The following is an 18,639-nucleotide window of genomic DNA, read 5'->3' on the forward strand; positions in this document are numbered from 1 at the left end:
TGCTGGACACGCCCTCACACGATCAGCTAGACGTACGTTGTTCGCATTTTTCTGCCTTGATTTTCCCAGCTGACATCCCGTAGGCCATCGACGCACGACAACCATGAATTCTTACCTTCTCCCCCCTACATCGGAGGCGCTCAATTATCTCCCGCCCGTGCGCCTCCCCAACTCGTATGGACGAACTCTAAGTTTTGCTTCGCCCCGTCATCTCGCAGAGGCGGTAGACGTTACCCCACGGGGTGAGCGCCAGTGGTGGGTCGACCCGTTGGTTGAAGAGAATCGGCATCACCGAAGAGGGCAGGGAATCCACCGTCGCTCTCACCACAGGACGCCGCCAGAAACCCATCATCCGAGTCAGCGCGCCAATCCTGCTTATGCCAACCCCTACGCACCACCCATACCTGCTCCGCGTCCGGCACGAGCGCCGATGCCTGCGCCTGCACCTCCAGTGGTACCAGCGCAGGCGTATATGGCTCATGCACCCGCGCCTCGACCGCAACAACCCGTGGGAGTACGCCCGGCGCCGGCGCCCCAAAACTACTTTGCGAACACCGCGCCAGTAATTCCCCCTATGCCGGTTCCTACGGTTGCTCCCGTCCAACCTGAGTACCGCGCCACGAACGATTGTGGCGACCATCCGCTTCCTTACGACCCCGAATCGTACACTCGGTACTACGATCCCTCGGGCGCCCCCGTCCCCCGAGTTCTACCTACCCCAGCCGCTGCCCCGCCTCCTCCTCCGACCCAGAACGCGGATCCACGACCGTCACGTGGCCGTCGTCTATCGAATGCGTTCAAGTCCCTTTTCCATAAAGGTGACTGTTCTCGCGCTTCGGCGCCGGCTCCTCCCCCGCAGGTCGTCTACGTACCCATCCCTGCAGCCGGCTCTAAGCCCGCGGCACCCAAGATGGCTCCTCAACCCGCTCCCTTGAATCGTCCCGCGGCGATTGCCCATCCCGCCGAAGGGACGACCGCAAAGTCTTCTCCCGTTTTCAACATCTATACGCGCGATATGTTGCCTCAAATTTATGGGACTGGAAGGGACTTCCAGCGTGACCCGCACTGGAAGGGCGCCGACAAAGAGAACATCAACGTGCTGATGCCGGTTGGGTTATTGGACTGTTGGTCCATCCTTTTCAACGCTCGAAATCTCAAGGAGATCCACTTTTGGCACATTACGGGGGACGATGGCTGGCGGGAATTCCCGTCCATCCGGGTACGAAAGCTCAAGTCCTTTCATATTCATCTTAATGAGGGCTGGCTGACGAACCTCCTGAATTCCCTTCGTATACGCGACTTGCGGCATATGGAGGTGTATTATTCCTCTGGTGGCGGGGGGCGTTTTGTCTTTGACAAGGACGCGTATTCGCATATCGTCGAGGTCGCGTGCCAGCATGCGGGTGAAGGATCCCTTCGTATCAGTCCTAATCATCCGGCATACTTTGACAGGCATTCCAGCTTAAAAGCTTCGCTGGAGGCGGCGGTGGCACAACGCGAATCTACTTGGAGTTTTGACATTCGGGATAGACGGCAATGATAATTTGTACGATCTATATACGGTTTCAAATGACGGTGTTGCTATGTACGCATGACGATAAAATAGCCTACTATTAATCACCGAAGCAAGATGTCCAAAAGATCGTCCAGCCTTTCTGGCGCAGCATCTCCATAGTCGCGACGTCCATATCATGACCACGTCGCTCGCCGATAGGGTAACGCAGAGAAACTCTCCGAAGAGGGTGCGCGGCTCGGTACCGGCTCTGAAGCATGCGAGCAATGCACCCATCAGTGGTCGAGCAGTCGCACATCGCCAGTCTCTCCAACTGAGGCAGCGCAGTCCCTCGGCCTTTGACCACCGTGAGCGCCTTCAAGACGGTATCGCTGACACCACCTCCCAACTCCGTGATGTTCAGCATTCTCAGCGTCGCTAGCTGTGGCATCCCAATGATATGAAGGAGGGCAGCTTCGTTGAAGGCAGCTCCGCCATAGAGGAGAAGGAAATACTCGAGTCCAGCTCTCAGACGCCCAAGAAAGTGATAGAGAGCACGAACGTCAAGGAAGGGCCATCCCTGACTAAACGAAGCATCGTCGGGGATGGACGATCCTGGCCGAATATAAAGCCGACGTAGATTGGGGAGATCAAGCGCTTCGAGGAGTATATCCTGGGGACCATCGCCTTGGATGATAAGGTCCTCCAAGACGCGATGACTGAGCAGGTTGTACCGCATGGGATGTTGTGTAGGAGTGATGTCGACGTCAAGGTGCCGAAGGACAGGGGAGCTTGTCATGATGCGCAAGACAGTAAAGGTATCCAGTCTGCACTCGCAAAGACGAACGGACACGATACGCGTCCAGTGAATGTCCTCCGGGAAGGACGGCAAAGCCCAATCAATTTCTCGAAAAGTCGGCGCTTGATAGAGAGACGACAGAGCACGCGCTGCGTCCACCGCCGTGTCTCCCTCTCGAACAGTAACGACCAGCTTCATCATGGATGATGCGGCTCCAGGGCGAACGCGTGATAGGCGCAACAGGGTCGAGGAGCTGATCTGCACGAGACTGAGGGCCTTGACTTGTCCAATGTTATGCAGTACAAAGTCGAGAGCGCAAGGGCAGAGCTCGCGCGGGAACGCTCCCCTGCGCGAATCCTCGCTGTAGTGCACATAGATGCCAAGGCCCTTTGTGCGCTCCAGGAATAAGCGCGCGATCCTGTAGTGGCCTCCTCTCTGGCAGGGGCGCATGGCAAATTGCTGCCATAGGAGAGGCAGATCGAGGGCGATCGCTCGCCAAAGTTTGCAGACCCGAGCTATAACCAACGGTGTGGACCCGGCTGAGAAGGAAGCATAGAAAGGGTTTTTCACCTCGTCGTCCATGCAGCGCGTGAAGATGTGGGACAGAAGCTCGACAGGGAAGCGATTGATCGGGGGAGTGTAGAAGCCACTCGCGTCCGGGACGGGGTCCAAAGGAATGAGAGCTCGCCAGTGAGATGGCGGAGGTGAGAAGCGCGGGATGAACAGAGCCCTGCGAAGGTCCTCGGGCGTAGGCTTGTCCGAGCCGGTGTACTCGAGGTAGGGCGCGTTCTCCGGTGCGGGCACCGACTGAGGGGGTGATGTTAGATTGACGAGTTGCGGTCCAGGGCATTTCGACGTACTGTATTCCTCCATTTCTGCGAGTCTATATACGCGTCCTGAATCGGATACGACGGTCTCGTAGTGGTGGAGGGCGCGTGCACTGTTGGCGACGCAGCATACGGGCTGTATGACACAGGGGTAGCTGGGAAGGTCGCAGGCGAGGGATGAACGCCTGGATCAGGAGGTCCCGGCCATCCTGGGTATGACGCCCGGACATAGTCAGAGGGATACTGAGACCGTCGAGAAAAAACATTAGTTGGCTGCTGCGACTATACGCCCCGAAACGTACTCGGTGACCATCGGCAGTGCCATCGTGTATGTATGCGCCTCCAGCGTAGGCAGAGGACGCCGGGACATGATGCTGAGAGCGACGATTCTTGAACGGCCACTTGACCATGGGGTCAGATGCGAGGGGAGATGGGAGCCTACCTGCCACGACAAGCCCTCGCAATATATGAGTAAACCTCAAGCACCAGAGAATAGGTTTGTTGCGCATAAACTCAAAGACAATAGCCGGGACGTCGCAACCGCGACGCTATCGCGACGTCCATGACAGCCATGGACAATAAGCCAATCCCGCGTCTGCGACGAGAAGACACCCCGTTTCGCCCAGAATTGCGAGAACTGTGTCGCCTACTCTTCGTGAAAAGAAAGACCGTTTCCGTACGCCGTACATAGCAAAAGACAATAGCAAGCATTGCCGGCAGAGAAGCCCATGATGGTGGTTGAGAATGAAGTTCGGATCAAAAGCACCTTCCTTTTGAGTTAACGTGGCGATCAACTGCGCCGGTTTTCGTCGGCGAATCCGCACCAATGGTACGGATGTTTCTATCGTCTGCTACGCAAAGGGACGAACGAGCGGGACTATTCGCCGGCAGTCTGGCAAGACGCGCCTCGATGGAAGTTCCACATTCGGGATGAAAGACTAATGACACGATACGATTGAGAGGAATCCGTGGACTGTATACTGTATGGACAACGTCTATGTTCGCCCTCTCGGCACACTCGTTGTGTTCGTTAGTATACATGGTAGTCTTCGTATCCAATGGCTATACATATGGGCTCATTATGCATGCGATCTGCCATCCTGCCTGCCCGAGCGATCTGAACACGGCAACGTTATTGTCCTAGCAGAACAATGGGCGCGTAATCGTGTGAAGGAATCACCTCTTTCGTACAAGCGTCCGGAAAGCGCCGAAAACGCTTGTTCTCAACTCTCACAGCCACTGATATTGTGTTGGGCGTTACGCCTCCTTCACTCCTATAGAATCCGCTATGGCGGTCAGAATATTGGACATCGTCCTCACCGATACAAGGCAAGGGAGGGTTCTTAATCATCTGTAGTATGCCAAACATGTTCTCATTGAATCCCGAGGTAAGACCTCGTCACGACGACCGAGTCTACTGTGTCAGCCACATTCACACTCGGTAATAACGTCGCATACACCTCAACAGCTATCGTCTCGAACTAGCAACTGTCACGACTTCCCATGGACCCACGTTCGTTTGGGGCGTCTTTTGTTCTCAATCCGATCGGCTTCCATAGAACAACGATGCACTTGTCCTGTGTAATGTCCTCAAGATGAGTACAATGGAAAACCCATAATCGTCATCAATGGCCTACAAGTACATCGAAATGATCTTAAGGACAACGAGGAATAGCGAGAGGGGTATGTCCCCCTTGCTGCGAGCATCTCACTGTTCTTACGACGCGACTCTGTACGACCTTCACGACTGTACACAGACTATCTTACGCCGTGCTGGACACGCACTCATATGATCAGCTAGACTCACGCTGGTCGCATTTTTCTGCCTTGCTTCTCGCAGCTGACATTCTGCAGGCCATCGACGCACGACAATCATGAATTCTTACCCTCTCCCCCCTACATTGGAGGCGCTCAATCATGTCTCGCCCGTTCGCCTCCCCAACTCGTATGGACTTACTCTAGGCTTTGCTTCCCCCCGTCATCTCGCAGAGGCGGTAGACGTTACCCCACGGGGTGAGCGCCAGTGGTGGGTCGACCCGTCGGTTGAAGAGCATCGCCATCACCGAAGAAGGCAGGGAATCCACCGTCGCTCTCACCACAGGACGCCCCCAGAAACCCATCATCCAAGTCAGCGCGCCAATCTTGCTCATGCCAACCCCTACGCACCACCCACCCCTGCTCCACGTCCGGTACGAGCGCCGATGCCTGCACCTGCACCTCCAGTCGTACCAACGCAGGCGGTCACGGCTCAGGCACCCGCGCCTCGCCCGCAACAACACGTGGGAGTACGTCCGGCGCCGGCGCCTCAAACCTACTTTACGAACGCCGCGCCAGTAATTCCCCCTATGCCGGTTCCTTCGGTTGCTCCCGTCCAACCTGAGTACCGTGCCACGAACAATTGTGGCGACCATCCGCTTCCTTACGACCCCGAATCGTACACTCGGTACTTCCATCCCTCTGGCGCGCCCGCTCCCCGAGTTATACCTGCCCCAGCCGCTGCCCCGCCTCCTCCTCCGACTCAGAACGCGGATTCACGGCCGTCGCGGGGCCGTCGCCTGTCGAATGCGTTCAAGTCCCTGTTCCATAAAGGCGACTGTTCTCGCGCTTCGGCGCCGGCTGCTCCCCCGCAGGTCGTCTACGTACCCATCCCTGCAGCCGCCGCTCAGCCCGCGGCACCCCAGACGGCTCCTCAGCCCGCTCCCTTGAATCGTCCCGCGGCAATTGACCATCGCGCCGAAGGAACGACCGCAAGGTCCTCCCCCGCTTTCAACATCTATACGTGCGACATGCTGCCTCAAATCTATGGGGCCGGAAGGGACTTCCAGCGTGACCCGCATTGGAAGGGTGCCGACAAGAAGAAGATCAACGTACTGATGCCAGTTGACTTGCTGGACTGCTGGTCCATTTTCTTCAATGCACCGAATCTTAGAGAAATTCACTTCTGGCACATTACGGGCGACGACAGCTACCGAGTATTTCCCCAGGTCGACGTCCCGAAGCTCAAGTCGTTGCACGTACATTTCAATGAGGCTTGGCTGACTAACCTTTTGGACTCGCTGCGAATAGAAAGGCTTCGTCGCTTTGAGGCTTACTACTCCAGGGGATGCGCAGAAAGGTTCGCCCATGACAAGCCCGCCTATCTAAATTTCTTCGACAAAGCATGTCGGTGTGTTGGGGTTGGGTCTGCTTGTATCAGTCCCAATCATCCGGTGTATGGTGTCAGGGTTTCGAGTTTGGAACCCGCTTTGGACGCTGTATCCCGACGTTGGGAGGCGAATTGGAACTTTTCAATTACAGATGTACGAGGATAACCTTGACTGCCACTCGGTACTACACGTAGAATCCATGTAACAACGCAGTGTATGAATCGTTAACAGGCCCCCCAGATAATCTGCCATCCTACTTTTCGGAGCGATTCGATTGTGGCAAGGTCCGTGCGGTGTGCAGTCTGATCACCGTATGGGTATCGTAAGGAGACGTATCGCAAAGGATAGCCGTACTTATGTCGGCCTTCCAGCATCCGAGAGATAGCTCCGTCTACGGCGATGCAGTCGCATAGTCCCAAGTGCTCGATGTGGGGGAGTAAGGGAGTGTGATCCGTCCTACGAGGTGTGAGCTTGGCGAAGATGGCGCTGCTGACACCACCGCCCAGGTCGGAGACGTCCAACATCTTCAACCGCTCCATCTGGGGCATGCTAATAACCCGGAGAAGTGCCGTCTCGTCAAATCCCGCACCTCCAGGGATGAGCATGAAGTATTCAAGCCCATCCCGGAGGCGACCAAGAAATGCATGAAAGACCTCTAAGTTCGCGAAAGGCCAGCCATTACTAGGATATTCCTTGAGCGAGGGTGATCGGCGGCGAAGTCGAAGTCGTCGGAGGTGCGGCAAATCAAGAGCTTGCATAAGCGCATCCAGGGGCCCATCACACTCAATGAGCAAGTTTCCCATTGCGCGATGGTGAACAACGGCCCCGAACGGTATGGATGTTCCATCGCCCGACGATGTCGAAGACAACTTGACGTCGATCAGTCGGAGGCCTGGCGCGCTCACCAGGATGCGCAAGAGAGTGAACGGGTCTATCTTACAAGCCCAGAGACGGAAGGAAGTGATACAGGACCAGTGGATCTCTTCGGGAAAGGTGCGCAAACCCCACTGAATTTCCCGTATAGTCGTAGTCAGGTATAGAGACGACAGGGCGCGAGCCACCTCCCAGGACGTGTTCTTTTCGCGAGTCGTTATGGAGAATTGAACCATGGAGGATGCCGCACCGATAGGCACGCGTGAGAGACGCGCCAGAGTCGAGGGGCTGACTTCCAACAAGTCGAGAGCCTTAACTTGCCCAATGTTTTGGATGATCAAGTCCAGTGCGCAAGGGCAGACTTCGCGAGGGTAAGCGCCTCGTCGCGAATCCTCGGCATAGTGCACGTATATACCGAGACCCTTGCTGCGTTCCATGTATAGCCGTGCGATTCGGTAGTGACCTCGGCCTTGGCAAGGGCGCATTGCAAAGCGCTGCCATAGGAAGGGGAGATCGAGAGCGATATGCCGCCAGAGCCTGCAGACACTAGCGATGACTAGTGGAGTGGAACAACCCGCAAAGTACGCGTGGAAGAGGCTGTCTACCTCTCCATCCATGCTTCGTGTGAAGATGTAGGACAGCAACTCGACGGGGAGGCGTTTGATTGGAGGGGCGTAGAGGCCATCCGCGTTCGGCACGGGGTCCAAAGGAATGAGAGCCCGCCAATGAGAGGGCGGAGGCGAGAAGCGCGCGATGAACAGAGCCCTGCGAAGGTCCTCGGGCGTAGGCTTGTCCGGTCCGGTGTACTCGAGGTAGGGCGCGTTCTCTGGAGCGGGCACCGACTGGAGGGATGATGTTAGAGTGACAGAGTGTTGTTCATGTCAGCTCGACGTACTGTATCCCTCCATTTCTGCGAGTCTACATATGCGCCCTGAACAGGGTACGGCAGTCCTGTGATGGTAGATGGTGTGTGCACTGTTGGCGATGCAGCGTACGCGCTGTATCCCATAGGGGTCGCTTGAAAGGTCGCAGGCGAAGTTTGAGCGCCTGGATAAGGAGGGCCCGGCCATCCAGGGTACGGTGCCCATACATAGTCAGAGGGATACTGAGACTGTCAAAGAAGAAAATGAGTTCGCTGTTACGACTGCGCGTTCTGAACGTGGATACCTCGTAGCCACCGGCCGCGTCTTGATACGAATACGCGCCTCCAGAGTGGGCAGGGGACGCCTGGTCATGACGTTGGGATCGACGGTTCTTGAACGGCCACTTGACCATATTGACGCGCTGTCGGATAGAGGGAGAGATGGGAACGTACCTGCATAGACAAGTCCTCGTCCTATATGAGTACACCTCGTAAGCCATGGGATGAATTCATCGCGCATATACGCGAAGACAATAGCCAGGACGTCGCAATGGCAACGCTGTTACGACGTCCAGGACAGCCATGGACAATAAGCCATCCTCGAGTTCGCGACCAGAAGACACCCCGTTCCGCCCAGCATCGCGAAGAGCTGTGTCGCCTATTCTTCATGGCGAGAAGCTATTGGCGTAGAGTACACACGGCCAAAGACAATAGCAAGCATTGCCTGCAGAGAAGCCCATGATGGCGGGCATGAACGAACTTCGGATCAAAAGCACTTTCCTTTTGCGTAAATGGACAATCAACCGCCCCAGTTCTCACGTGGAAACCTGCAACAATAGCACGGATGTCACTCTCGCCCGTTATGTGAATCAAAGGATGAGCTGTATTGATCGTTGGGTTGTCATTGACGGGAGCTTGCGAAGAGGAGCAATGATGTGCTAGTTCGAGAACGTATGCAACGCAGTCAAGGATCCCTGCCGATTTTGCAGGGAAATTTCTTCCGAGTAGCGTCGCAGCCAGAAGGGACCTACCGAAGTTCATCAGCAAGCGTTTCCACAGTCGAAAGGCTTGGAGATACACTTACCTACTGGCCCATCGTCGTCGTGAAAGATGGTCGTCCAGACACCTAAGATCCCGTATTTCGACCGTACGCCTCCGACTTGCACGGCTTCGCAGCTATAAGAGATGCGATTATGAGGCTAACTTTCGGTGTTCGACACAAGAACATACCTCCATATCGGATGCGGTGGATCTCCACAGACCTACGAAAAGCGCTCGTCAACCAGGCCGCCCAACTTTATCCGGGAGGACTGCACTTACAAACCGCCACCGAATCCTCTCATCAGGCGTTACCGAGACTACGCCCCGAATCGTGATCCCCATGTCCTCATCGGTGGCCTCGAAGTGGATCTTCGGCCGCTTGGGGTGCTGAGGGTCGGGCTCGATATGGGATACGTCGAGGTCGAACTGAAGGGTGCGGCAAATTTCGACGAAGTCGGGGTCCTCGAAGAGGGAGGCGTCGAGTGGGCCGTCCGGGGTAGTCTGCGGATGATTAGTAGGGCTCGGGGCCGTACAAAGTCGAAATTCACCGCTGTGGAGTTGTAGTCTGCTATGCGTGTCAGTGGTGACTTCTCTTAGGCTGCTGGACAAGACTACTCACGTATCAACTCTCGCTGATCGCAATAGCAAAACGCGATTTGCCATAGTCCTGCCACGCCCGCCCAGTCATCCTTCTCTTTCGTGGTTTCATGTTTGTCTTCTTCCCCTCCCCTCTTTTCCTCCTGCCTCTCCTCTTCGTCTTCCCCCTCTTCCTCCACCACTAACTGCGTATACGGCAAGCACATCGGATACAGCGCAAATGTATCCGCCCCCGCCTCCACCTCCGGGAACGAGAAGTGCATCGACATCACCTCATGCAGCTCGCGCATCATCTCCCAGTCCACCGTGTCGTCCTCCAAAAACGGCCCATAATGTGTCTCGTCCCGGTACTTGCGCAGGTCGTACACGTAGGCGCGCGCACGCACGCGCCGCGCGGGGTCGTGGTCAGCGGACGTGAGGCCGAAATGCGTGTGTATGCAGGCAAGGAGTTGTCGCGTGCGCTGCGATGCAACAGGCGGAAGGGGCTCGTCCAAGAGCGTGCTGCGCCGGAGGAGGAGCGTAGCGAGGATAAGGCTGGAGGAGACGTCGAGGGCGGCGTGCGTGCGAAGGGGAACAACGAAGGTGATCATGTCTAGTAGAGACTCGAGTATAGACTCGAGTTCGTCTAAGCGCACGGTGGCGCGACCTTCTAAAACAGCCTGCGCGCGGGCTAAACGCTGCAGTCGCGTCTTCCATAGGTCGTCCGAGATTGCGCGCGGAAGGCCGAGCTGGGTGAGGCTAAGGCGCGGGTCATCTAGCGGTTGCTGCAAATACAAAGCGCGCCAGAACGGCATGCTGGCGGAGGGTTTTTCTGGGGCGTAAATGATGGTGTGCAAGTACGAGCAGCATTGCGCGAGGGCGCCCACATCGCAGGGATCGCATTGGAGGAAGATCTCCTCGAGAAGCTCTGGCGGGAGGTCTGTTAGTAGCATGGAAGGTGTAGAGGTGAGTGAGGAAGGGATGAGAGAGGTAAAGGAGAAAAGTGAGTAGAATGTGTGAAAGAGAGTTGAACTTGGTCAGCGGCGGATGCATACCGCCGGCTCGCGATCCGGGCGGAAACAGCCGATTCGGAGTGTGACGTCACGCTATTGAGTGCTGGACGCCGCCTTTCTCCAGGTTGAACTTCGCCTTCATCTCGTCGAAAAAAGGCGTCAATGCTCTTCAATCTCCATGACAGTCATGAGACGATTGGATTGCTACTCTCTGAATCAACATCATTGCCTCAGGATTCTGATTAGGCTGGCGCCATTGAGCAATCTAACATCTCATGCGTATTGGTGCCGTCCAAACAGTCTGGACAACGGTGGTTGAACGCAATCCCAGCGACCATGCCACCCAACGAGGCAGCCCCGTGGCATGACACGAGGCTCTCCTCGGATAATAGCGGACACGTGATCGTGGTGGTTCGCAGTGCCACTCACCGGGGTTTTCCGCGCGCTTCCACCTTGCCACCACCGGGGCCATCGTCCGGAGCCTGCTTGCATACCTCTCGGGTTCATCCTTCGTCCTACCTACTCAATCAAGTATTGGGGCACCCTGCATGCACACCTGACGACGGTCGCCATCGCCATGGAGGGCGCCACACATGTTATGTGGTCGAGCGAGTTCAGCGCGTCGCGGCATCTGGACGCGCAGGCGGTGGAGGATGTGAGGCTGGTGCGGCTGAGCAGGGAGGCGCACGCGACTTGTGTAAGTCCTGGTTCTGGGTGCGGGATGACGCTTGTCGGGATGCTCACTTGTTTTGCAGCTTACCACGCTCGAGTGGCATTGGGGTCTGAAGAAGGGGGAACTGGACCCCAGATGCTCCGAGAACCATATCTCGTGTAAGTGCTGGAACGCCGTCATGTACATGAGCGAAATGCAGGGCTGACCTTGTTGACGCCACAGTACGCTACGACATGAAGAGGAAATGGCGCGAATACGACTGGACGCTGATTCCAACGCCCGAAACGATCCGCGAGATGCAAAGATTTGTCGTGTATAATGCGCGACACCCTGAAGCTCGGAAGAGCATGAAGGAGGTAAGCAGTCTGCGACAGGCCTCCCCCGTAGAGGCACTTGACTGACCTCAAACGTCGAAGGTCTTCCCTGCGAATCACGTCTTCGAGTATGTCTTCGTACCGCTCATGATGAGCACTGCTCCGCCGTACCCCAAGCTGCGCTGTCGAATCGGAGACGACATCGAGCAGGAATACGCTCAGCCGTATGAGGGTCTCCCTCGCGTGCTCTCCCGCGCGCACCCGTTCTTCATCGCCCTCGCTGCGTTCACCCATATCAAGAAGGGCGGAACACATCTCACCGCCGAGGAGCGGCACACGATCTTCGGCCCCACTCTCGACCTAGGCCACGCATGGCTTGCCGACCCGCCCGCGAGCTTCGTGCACGGCGTTGACGTCTGGAAACCGCACCGCTACCCATACAGCGACGACGGCAGCGTCGCCTTTGAGGAGCTCCACGGCCACAGATCCCCACATTCCACCTCCGCTTCGCCCGAGACGTCCGTGCGCTCCTCCTGGTGGTCCAATGGCTCAACCGCAGCGACGTCTTTGCCCTCGACGCCGTCACGCCTGCCAATCTGCAAGCGCTCGCCGCGCAAGATACGCTTCGCGCGCGACGGGGGACTCCTGACGATTGCCGAGAAACGCTTCCTGGAGCACATGCCGAGCCCGCTGAGCATGGGAGCGTGGCGCAGGACGGCGGAGGGCGAGCCCTTGGACGCGACGGCGAACGACGAGGAGCTTGTCTCGTATATGCGAGAACCATCGCGTGACCCGGACGCCGTCATCCGCGCGGGCATGAAGTGCACGCCGGTTCCAATAGGGATCGGCCAAGGCGTCGACACGTCGAAGTGCTGCAGCAATGATTTTGCGCAGCTGCTCTTCAGCACGGTGCTGGCTTCGCCCGCGAAGAGCAAGCCGCTCGGACATCGTCGGCTGCCGTCCAGCGCGCCCGTCACACCGCGCAAGGCGTCCGAAAGCACCAACCGGACGCCCAGGAAGGTGACGCTAGGTACCCCGAGCCGGCCGATGGTGGGTGCCCCCGTTAGGGCCCCGCCGGGAACTCCCAGTAAGCCGACGTTGGGAACCCCAAGGAAGGCGACGCCCGCGAGCGCCTCGAAGCCAACATGGCGATAATGCGCCACATATCCTGTCAGCATTCTTATACCAAGCATGTCGGCCGGCTCCTGCATCTCTCTCTCATCCACTGTAGCATACCAATTGACTCTACGCGTCGACGGAACGCATACTTACTTATACGCATCGAACCCACTTGTACAGTATTATTCTCCGATTTCCGCTTAGTTTATACTTGAACACTGTCATGATCTTGTCGGACTCCTCGCGATGGCCAAACAAGCGTGGGAGTTGACACCGGCGTGGCTTCGGCAGACGCCGTCGGGTGCAAACAACTCTTGCCTCTTCCGGTCATCATTGTACCGCAAGCGGCCTGAAAGGCGCCTATGTTGCCAGTCTCGTTAAGAACGTCCAAATATGACATTCTTTGTCGGCTTGCGGCTCCTGGTCATCGGATCTTCGTGTCGCTATCGCCACTAAGTTCACTCGATACATATAGCTGACGCCTGCGCATGAGCCCTCACTTTTCACGACTCGCCTCACCGCCTTCACGAACCTGACGATCGTCCTTGACGACACCTCATATCGCTACAGCGACACTTCACGGCCTGTGAATGACCCTTGACGTGCTGGACACGCACCGCATGTCGCTGTCCATTGCGTTCGACCTCGCAACTCATGATAAGCAGACGCCATAATTCCTGCAACGCGCCTCAAGCTTCTGTTACAATGTTCAGACCAAGCTCTATACGCCGCCTCATCCGCGAGAACCTTTCGCGCGTCTCTGCTACTGCGATTCAGCGGGGCCACGAAGGATCTTCCTCTGTCAACGACCCTCCTCCCGCGCCCCTCCTCCTTCCCGTAGATCTTCCCACGGCTTCTCCTCCATGCGACAGGTCATCTCATGTGTATTCATCTTGCGCCGTGCCTCCTTCGCGAGCGGATCCATCCACAGACCTTTCGCCTTTGGCTAGGTCTACTGCTCATCCGCGTCCGCAAGAAACTTCCATCGGTCCATCGCGAGATTCGCGTTCGCAAGAGCCGCCTAATGCGCCACATACTGAGGACCGCAGGCATCCTTATACACGTCGTCTATGGGCCTCTGATATGCCGGCCCATGCTATGGGTACAGCTGGCAGATCTGCGCCAGTCCTATCTCATGACATGACCTCACGTCTTGCACGGTCTCTATCGGACCGTCCTCCATCCCGTCTTGGGGAATCTCCTGCACTGCGCGCGACGAGGGGGCACTCCGAGTCGTCAACTCTGAATATCTACTCTGACGACATGCTCCCGCAATCTTCTCCGGCGGGGTCAGCGCCTCTCCCCGACACACAGTGGGCAGGCTACGACAAAGAAGTGATCAACGTCATGATGCCCGTCGACCTGCACGGATGTTTCCTCATCCTACTCAGCGCCCCACACTTGCGCAAAATTCAGTTTTGGCGGATCAACGGTAACAGAAACTCTGGGAAGTGGCCCGAGCTCGAGGTTCGAGAGCTCGAGTCGCTGATTATTCGCGATACCGAGATGCAGATCAAGAAACTCTTGGACTGCCTCCGCATCCGGGATCTGCAGGAACTTGAAGTGTACTACGCCTCCCAATGCGGCCATAACTTCATCTCGGACCGGGCCTCATATCGCAAACTCTTCGATTCGCGCCGACATCTACCCCTCGAAGGTCGGATCCGGATTGTGCCAAACGATCCAAAGTACAGTGGCAGGTCTTCGTCGCTAGAGCGACGGTTGAAAGAAAGTCTCCGTGGAAAGGAGTGGGACATCAGAGTGACTGATAATCTCTTCTGAAAATATGTCCTGCCTAACTGCATCATACTGTACTTAGAACCACGTAAATGCACTCCTGATACAGTCGAGCTAGCTGGTATGTACATTCTTGAATTACGATGGACGCCACGCGATCTTCATCCCATGCTTCTTGAACTCACGGAAGGCAGCAATGTCGATGGGATGGGGCGTCTGGTTGCTGCGCGGATACTCGAGCCACACGTCGTGCAGCGGATAATGCAGACACTGGCGAGCGCGCAGCATAGCGGATATGACACCGTCAGTAGCCGTACACTCAGCTAGGCTGAGAACTTCTAGTCGAGGAAGTAAGGCAGGTGACCCCGTGCGCTGATTCGGTAGCATCGCCCGGAAGAGCTTGTCGTGGGCAACGACTCTGCTTGACAGAAGGTGCAGCTGCCGCAAATTTGATAGTCGAGGAAGGGAACATAAATGGATGAGAGCGGACTCCTCGAAAATGCCGGTGTCAGTTAGGTGGAAATGCTCCAGTCCTTCGACCAGGCGGTCGACGAAGCTATACAGAACGGATGGCTCGGTGACAGGCCAATCAGAGTAGTCTGTACCGACCGGCAAAGAACGGAGGGGGTGGAGCATGAGCTCAGTGAGGTGCGGGAGGTGCAGGATTTGGAGAATTCTGTCCTGCGCACCGACGCCTTCGAGGTACAGATGCTGTAATGAATGGTGCATAATGTCTCGATGGTTTATAGATGGAAGTCTGTCCATCCGTACTGATAGCTTTCGTAGATGTGGTGCGGTCAGAAGGATATCCAAAAGGAAGTTCGGAGCGACGAGGCATTTTTCGAGGTCGATGGCGATCATCTGTGACCAAGGGACGTTGCAAGGCCAGGTCTGAGACGCCCAATCGAGGTGCCGCAGGGCAGAGGTACTATACAAGCTTGCGATTAAGTGAGCCGTATCCGGGCGCAAAAGGGACTCTCGCATGCGCAAGGAGAAGTGCTGGATTGAGGTGCTGGTGTTCTTAGCAGCACTGGATAAGCGCGCGGCAGTCTCCGACCCGACTTCGCGAAGCTCGAGAGTCCTAATCGAGTCGAGGTTATTGAGGATGACGTCCAGATCACACGGGCAGCGCTGGATGGGCCTATGTCTCTCTCCCAAGCGCGCATCTTCGCTATAACGGACATGCAGTCCCCTCCCTTTGCTGCGCTCGATGAAGACATGCGCCATACGATAGCGATGCCCTCTTCCCTCGCATGGGCGCAGCATAAACTGCTGCCACAGCGGTGGCAGATCGATAGCTATCTCGCGCCAGTGACTGCAGACGCGAGCTAAGATGAGAGGCGTGAAGTCGGGGTGCAGGACAGCGTCACCGAGGTTGTGCATCTCGTATTCCATGGATAGCGTGAAGATGCAAGACAAAAGCTCGACGGGTAGCTTGTTGATGAGTGGAACGTAGTAGGTGCTATCCGAGTCGTGTTCCGGCTCGACAGGTATGAGGGCGCGCCAGTGTTCGGGAGGTGGAGAGCATGGGGAGTGGTGGTAAAGCGCCTTTCGCAACTCCTGAGGATCGGGTTCTTCTTCGCTCATGTCCGAGTCTGAAGAGCTATCTGAAGAAATTTCGAGACCCGCCGCCGTGTCCGACTGGAAGATCGTGTTAGGAAGGGCAGGACGGTGTAGCCAATAATGACGTACCAAGCGCTGTGCTGATCGCTGCTCATGAACTGGAGGAAACGCCGCGCTCCGCGGTGAACGCGCGATGTGATCCACCGGCGAGAACTGCGTTGCGTTCAGGTGAGCTGCTTCGAGGTATGCTCATAAGGCGCCACGTACCACGAGTCCTAAGGTGTTATGCTGAGCAGCGTACCCGCGAGTCGGCCACCCCTGCGAAGAAGGCTCAGAGTAGTGACGGCTCATGGTCTGTATTGTCAGGAAGCGAAAGAATTATGGGGCAGCGTCGACGTCCACCGCCGTGTGGTGCTGACTGCATCAGATTGGAGCGCCAACTGTCGCTTATAAGCTCTCTAAGCCGGGAGGATACAATAGATCTCTCATGGGAACGTCGGGAAAAGCCACGGCGAAGAACAATAGGCCATCCTCCGTCAGCGGTATTCGGTGTAGAAGACAATAAGAGCTATGCACCCTCGAACTATGGAAGTCCATGAGTTTCCTGAGTGGTTCCCATGGCGAGGGAGAGATACGCAGTCAGCGAGTTGAGTGTGATCTTCCATCGATACAAGGGAGCACGACGGGACGGCGGTCATGGCAAGCGTCGGAGGCAGCAGTGGCGCCACCCGGCCATTCGGAATCGGCCGGCCGCGATGTGCTAGACGTATGTTCGAGTCCACGTTATCCTCAAAATCATAGATTAAAGTTAATAGACCAGGCTTTCAAGGGGTAAAGTTTCCTAGGTGCTTCGAGTAAACACGGTATGAACTTCTACGTCTGGTTTAACCGATATACACCGTCGCCTCCGGAAAACGCGAAGGATACCACGAAACCTCCATCCCGTACTGCTTCAGCTTGCGAAAAGCAGCGATGTCTGTCCGATGCGCCACCTCAGGCTGGTCATTGCGTGGGAACCCAAGCCAAACCAGGTGCAGAGGATAATGCAGGTATTGGCGAGCGCGCAGCATATCGGAGATCATGCCGTCCGTCGTGGTGCACCCAGCCAACGTGAGGTTTTCCAACCGAGGAAGAAGGGTGGGCACGCCCGACCACTGACTCGGGAGCATGAAATGAAAGAGCTGATCACCAGCGACTGCTGCTCGTGCGGAGAGATGGAGGCGTCGCAGAGTCGACATCTGCGGGAGGGAAAAAAGATGGAGGAGAGCGAGTTCGTCGAGGTTGCCAGTGTCGATTAGTCTGAAGGACTCCAGTCCTCCGGACAAGCGACCGAGGAAGTCAAACAAGACGTCCGGCGTTGTAACGGGCCACTGGGCATAGCATGCACCATCCGGCAAAGAGCGAAGGGGTTGGAGCGACAGCTCTGTCAGATTCGGCGCATGCAAGAAGTCAAGAATGTTGTCCTGCGCACCCATCCCGTCGATGGATAGGCGTCGTAAGGAATCATGTCTGACGCCCAGGTGCTTCATGGGGGACAGCCGGGCCATCTTCACCGACAATTCTCGCAGATGCGGCGCAGACACGAGTATATTCACAAAATATACTGGAGCGACGAGGCATCTGTTGAGGTCGACAGACAGCATATGCGACCAGGGTACGTTGCAAGGGAAGATATGCGAGTCCCATTCGAAATGCCGTAAAGCAGGGGAGCAGTACAAGCGCGAAATGGCTTGAGCTGTATCGAGATGCAGGACCGTCTCTTCCATGCTGAGGGAGAAACGTTGAATTGAGGTGCCGGCCTTCATAGCTGCGTCGGACAAGCGTGTGGAAGTCTTCTTCCCGACCTCGGAGAGCTCGAGTGTCTTGATCGAGCCGAGGTTATCAAGGATGACGTTCAGAGAACACGGGCAGCTTTCGACGGGTCTACGGCTTTCTTCCGAGCGCACATCCTCGCTGTAGCGTATATGCAGTCCACTCCCTTTGGTGCGCTTGATGAAGGTGTGTGCCATCCGATAATGATGCTCTCTCCCGTCGCACGGGCGCAACATGAAATGCTGCCATAGCGATGGAAGTTCGACAGCTGTCTCGCGCCAGAGATGGCAAACCCTAGCCAGAACGAGCGGCGTGCAGTTGGGGTGAAGGACGGCAAGGGCGAGATTGCACGCCTCGTCCTCCACGGAGAGCGCGAAGATCAATGACAGAAGCTCGGCAGGCAACTTGTTGATGACCGACACCGCCGAGCCCGTCTGGTGGATCGTATTTAGAAAAGACTTGACGGTATAGCCAAAGGCCACATACCGAGCTCTGTCTTGAGCGCTTCCAGCTCAAATGAGAGAGCACTTCTCCGCGCGGTTGTTGCGCAAGGCAATCCTCCGGCGGCGCAAACTGCGTCATATTCAATAACGTCTTTACAGGGTATACGCGAGGGCCACGTACCACGAGTCCGAGAGCGTTGTGCTGAGGAACGTAGCTGAAAGTAGGGAAAGCGGGCGGGGAGCGCTGATAGGTGTGTTGGCCCATGATTTATGAGCACTGCAGTTTTCGAGCGAAGAGATTGGTGGGCAGCGTCGACGTCCGGCGCCGAGTTGCGTGGGATGCTTGAGT

The 18,639-nt window shown here is 56.5% G+C and overlaps 9 protein-coding genes across 9 annotated transcripts; 4 read left to right on the plus strand and 5 right to left on the minus strand.

The window, feature by feature from the left end:
* Positions 1–18: 18 nt before the first annotated feature.
* SCHCODRAFT_02570330 (uncharacterized protein) lies at positions 19–1,540 on the plus strand (the record flags this gene model as incomplete). The annotated part of the gene is made up of 2 exons (XM_003033970.3): positions 19–32; positions 84–1,540. The coding sequence occupies exon 2, from the start codon at positions 104–106 to the stop codon at positions 1,538–1,540; it is 1,437 nt and encodes a 478-aa protein (XP_003034016.1). The 5' UTR covers positions 19–32; positions 84–103.
* A 73-nt stretch (positions 1,541–1,613) lies between these two features.
* Positions 1,614–3,528, minus strand: SCHCODRAFT_02493992 (uncharacterized protein; the record flags this gene model as incomplete). The annotated part of the gene is made up of 3 exons (XM_003034566.2): positions 1,614–3,098; positions 3,152–3,361; positions 3,421–3,528. The coding sequence occupies 3 exons, from the start codon at positions 3,526–3,528 to the stop codon at positions 1,614–1,616; spliced, it is 1,803 nt and encodes a 600-aa protein (XP_003034612.1).
* A 1,464-nt stretch (positions 3,529–4,992) lies between these two features.
* Positions 4,993–6,262, plus strand: SCHCODRAFT_02570336 (uncharacterized protein; the record flags this gene model as incomplete). Its single annotated transcript, XM_003033971.2, has 2 exons — positions 4,993–6,132; positions 6,185–6,262. The coding sequence occupies 2 exons, from the start codon at positions 4,993–4,995 to the stop codon at positions 6,260–6,262; spliced, it is 1,218 nt and encodes a 405-aa protein (XP_003034017.1).
* A 112-nt stretch (positions 6,263–6,374) lies between these two features.
* On the minus strand, positions 6,375–8,435 carry SCHCODRAFT_02616413 (uncharacterized protein). Its single transcript, XM_003034567.3, has 3 exons — positions 8,305–8,435; positions 8,033–8,248; positions 6,375–7,979 (listed from the first exon to the last, which is right to left on the minus strand). Exons 1-3 carry the CDS (start codon positions 8,410–8,412, stop codon positions 6,489–6,491), a joined length of 1,815 nt encoding a protein of 604 aa, XP_003034613.1. The 5' UTR covers positions 8,413–8,435; the 3' UTR covers positions 6,375–6,488.
* A 434-nt stretch (positions 8,436–8,869) lies between these two features.
* On the minus strand, positions 8,870–10,632 carry SCHCODRAFT_02616415 (uncharacterized protein). Its single transcript, XM_003034568.2, has 6 exons — positions 9,660–10,632; positions 9,589–9,605; positions 9,320–9,541; positions 9,230–9,261; positions 9,084–9,175; positions 8,870–9,026 (listed from the first exon to the last, which is right to left on the minus strand). Exons 1-6 carry the CDS (start codon positions 10,567–10,569, stop codon positions 8,938–8,940), a joined length of 1,362 nt encoding a protein of 453 aa, XP_003034614.1. The 5' UTR covers positions 10,570–10,632; the 3' UTR covers positions 8,870–8,937.
* Positions 10,633–10,852: 220 nt separating this feature from the next.
* On the plus strand, positions 10,853–12,980 carry SCHCODRAFT_02676503 (uncharacterized protein). Its single transcript, XM_003033972.2, has 4 exons — positions 10,853–11,326; positions 11,385–11,460; positions 11,525–11,658; positions 11,719–12,980. Exons 1-4 carry the CDS (start codon positions 11,207–11,209, stop codon positions 12,769–12,771), a joined length of 1,383 nt encoding a protein of 460 aa, XP_003034018.1. The 5' UTR covers positions 10,853–11,206; the 3' UTR covers positions 12,772–12,980.
* Positions 12,981–13,440: 460 nt separating this feature from the next.
* On the plus strand, positions 13,441–14,517 carry SCHCODRAFT_02570346 (uncharacterized protein; the record flags this gene model as incomplete). Its single annotated transcript, XM_050343830.1, has 2 exons — positions 13,441–13,860; positions 13,969–14,517. The coding sequence occupies 2 exons, from the start codon at positions 13,441–13,443 to the stop codon at positions 14,515–14,517; spliced, it is 969 nt and encodes a 322-aa protein (XP_050201827.1).
* SCHCODRAFT_02533757 (uncharacterized protein) lies at positions 14,474–16,745 on the minus strand. Its single transcript, XM_050343563.1, has 3 exons — positions 16,303–16,745; positions 16,165–16,248; positions 14,474–16,113 (listed from the first exon to the last, which is right to left on the minus strand). The coding sequence occupies exons 1-3, from the start codon at positions 16,384–16,386 to the stop codon at positions 14,611–14,613; spliced, it is 1,671 nt and encodes a 556-aa protein (XP_050201828.1). The 5' UTR covers positions 16,387–16,745; the 3' UTR covers positions 14,474–14,610.
* Positions 16,746–16,798: 53 nt separating this feature from the next.
* On the minus strand, positions 16,799–18,625 carry SCHCODRAFT_02570352 (uncharacterized protein). Its single transcript, XM_003034570.2, has 3 exons — positions 18,472–18,625; positions 18,334–18,420; positions 16,799–18,281 (listed from the first exon to the last, which is right to left on the minus strand). The coding sequence occupies exons 1-3, from the start codon at positions 18,553–18,555 to the stop codon at positions 16,920–16,922; spliced, it is 1,533 nt and encodes a 510-aa protein (XP_003034616.1). The 5' UTR covers positions 18,556–18,625; the 3' UTR covers positions 16,799–16,919.
* Positions 18,626–18,639: the final 14 nt, after the last annotated feature.

The sequence above is a fragment of the Schizophyllum commune genome, assembly GCF_000143185.2.
Source record: "Schizophyllum commune H4-8 unplaced genomic scaffold SCHCOscaffold_3, whole genome shotgun sequence".
Classification (NCBI taxonomy): Eukaryota; Fungi; Basidiomycota; class Agaricomycetes; order Agaricales; family Schizophyllaceae; genus Schizophyllum; species Schizophyllum commune.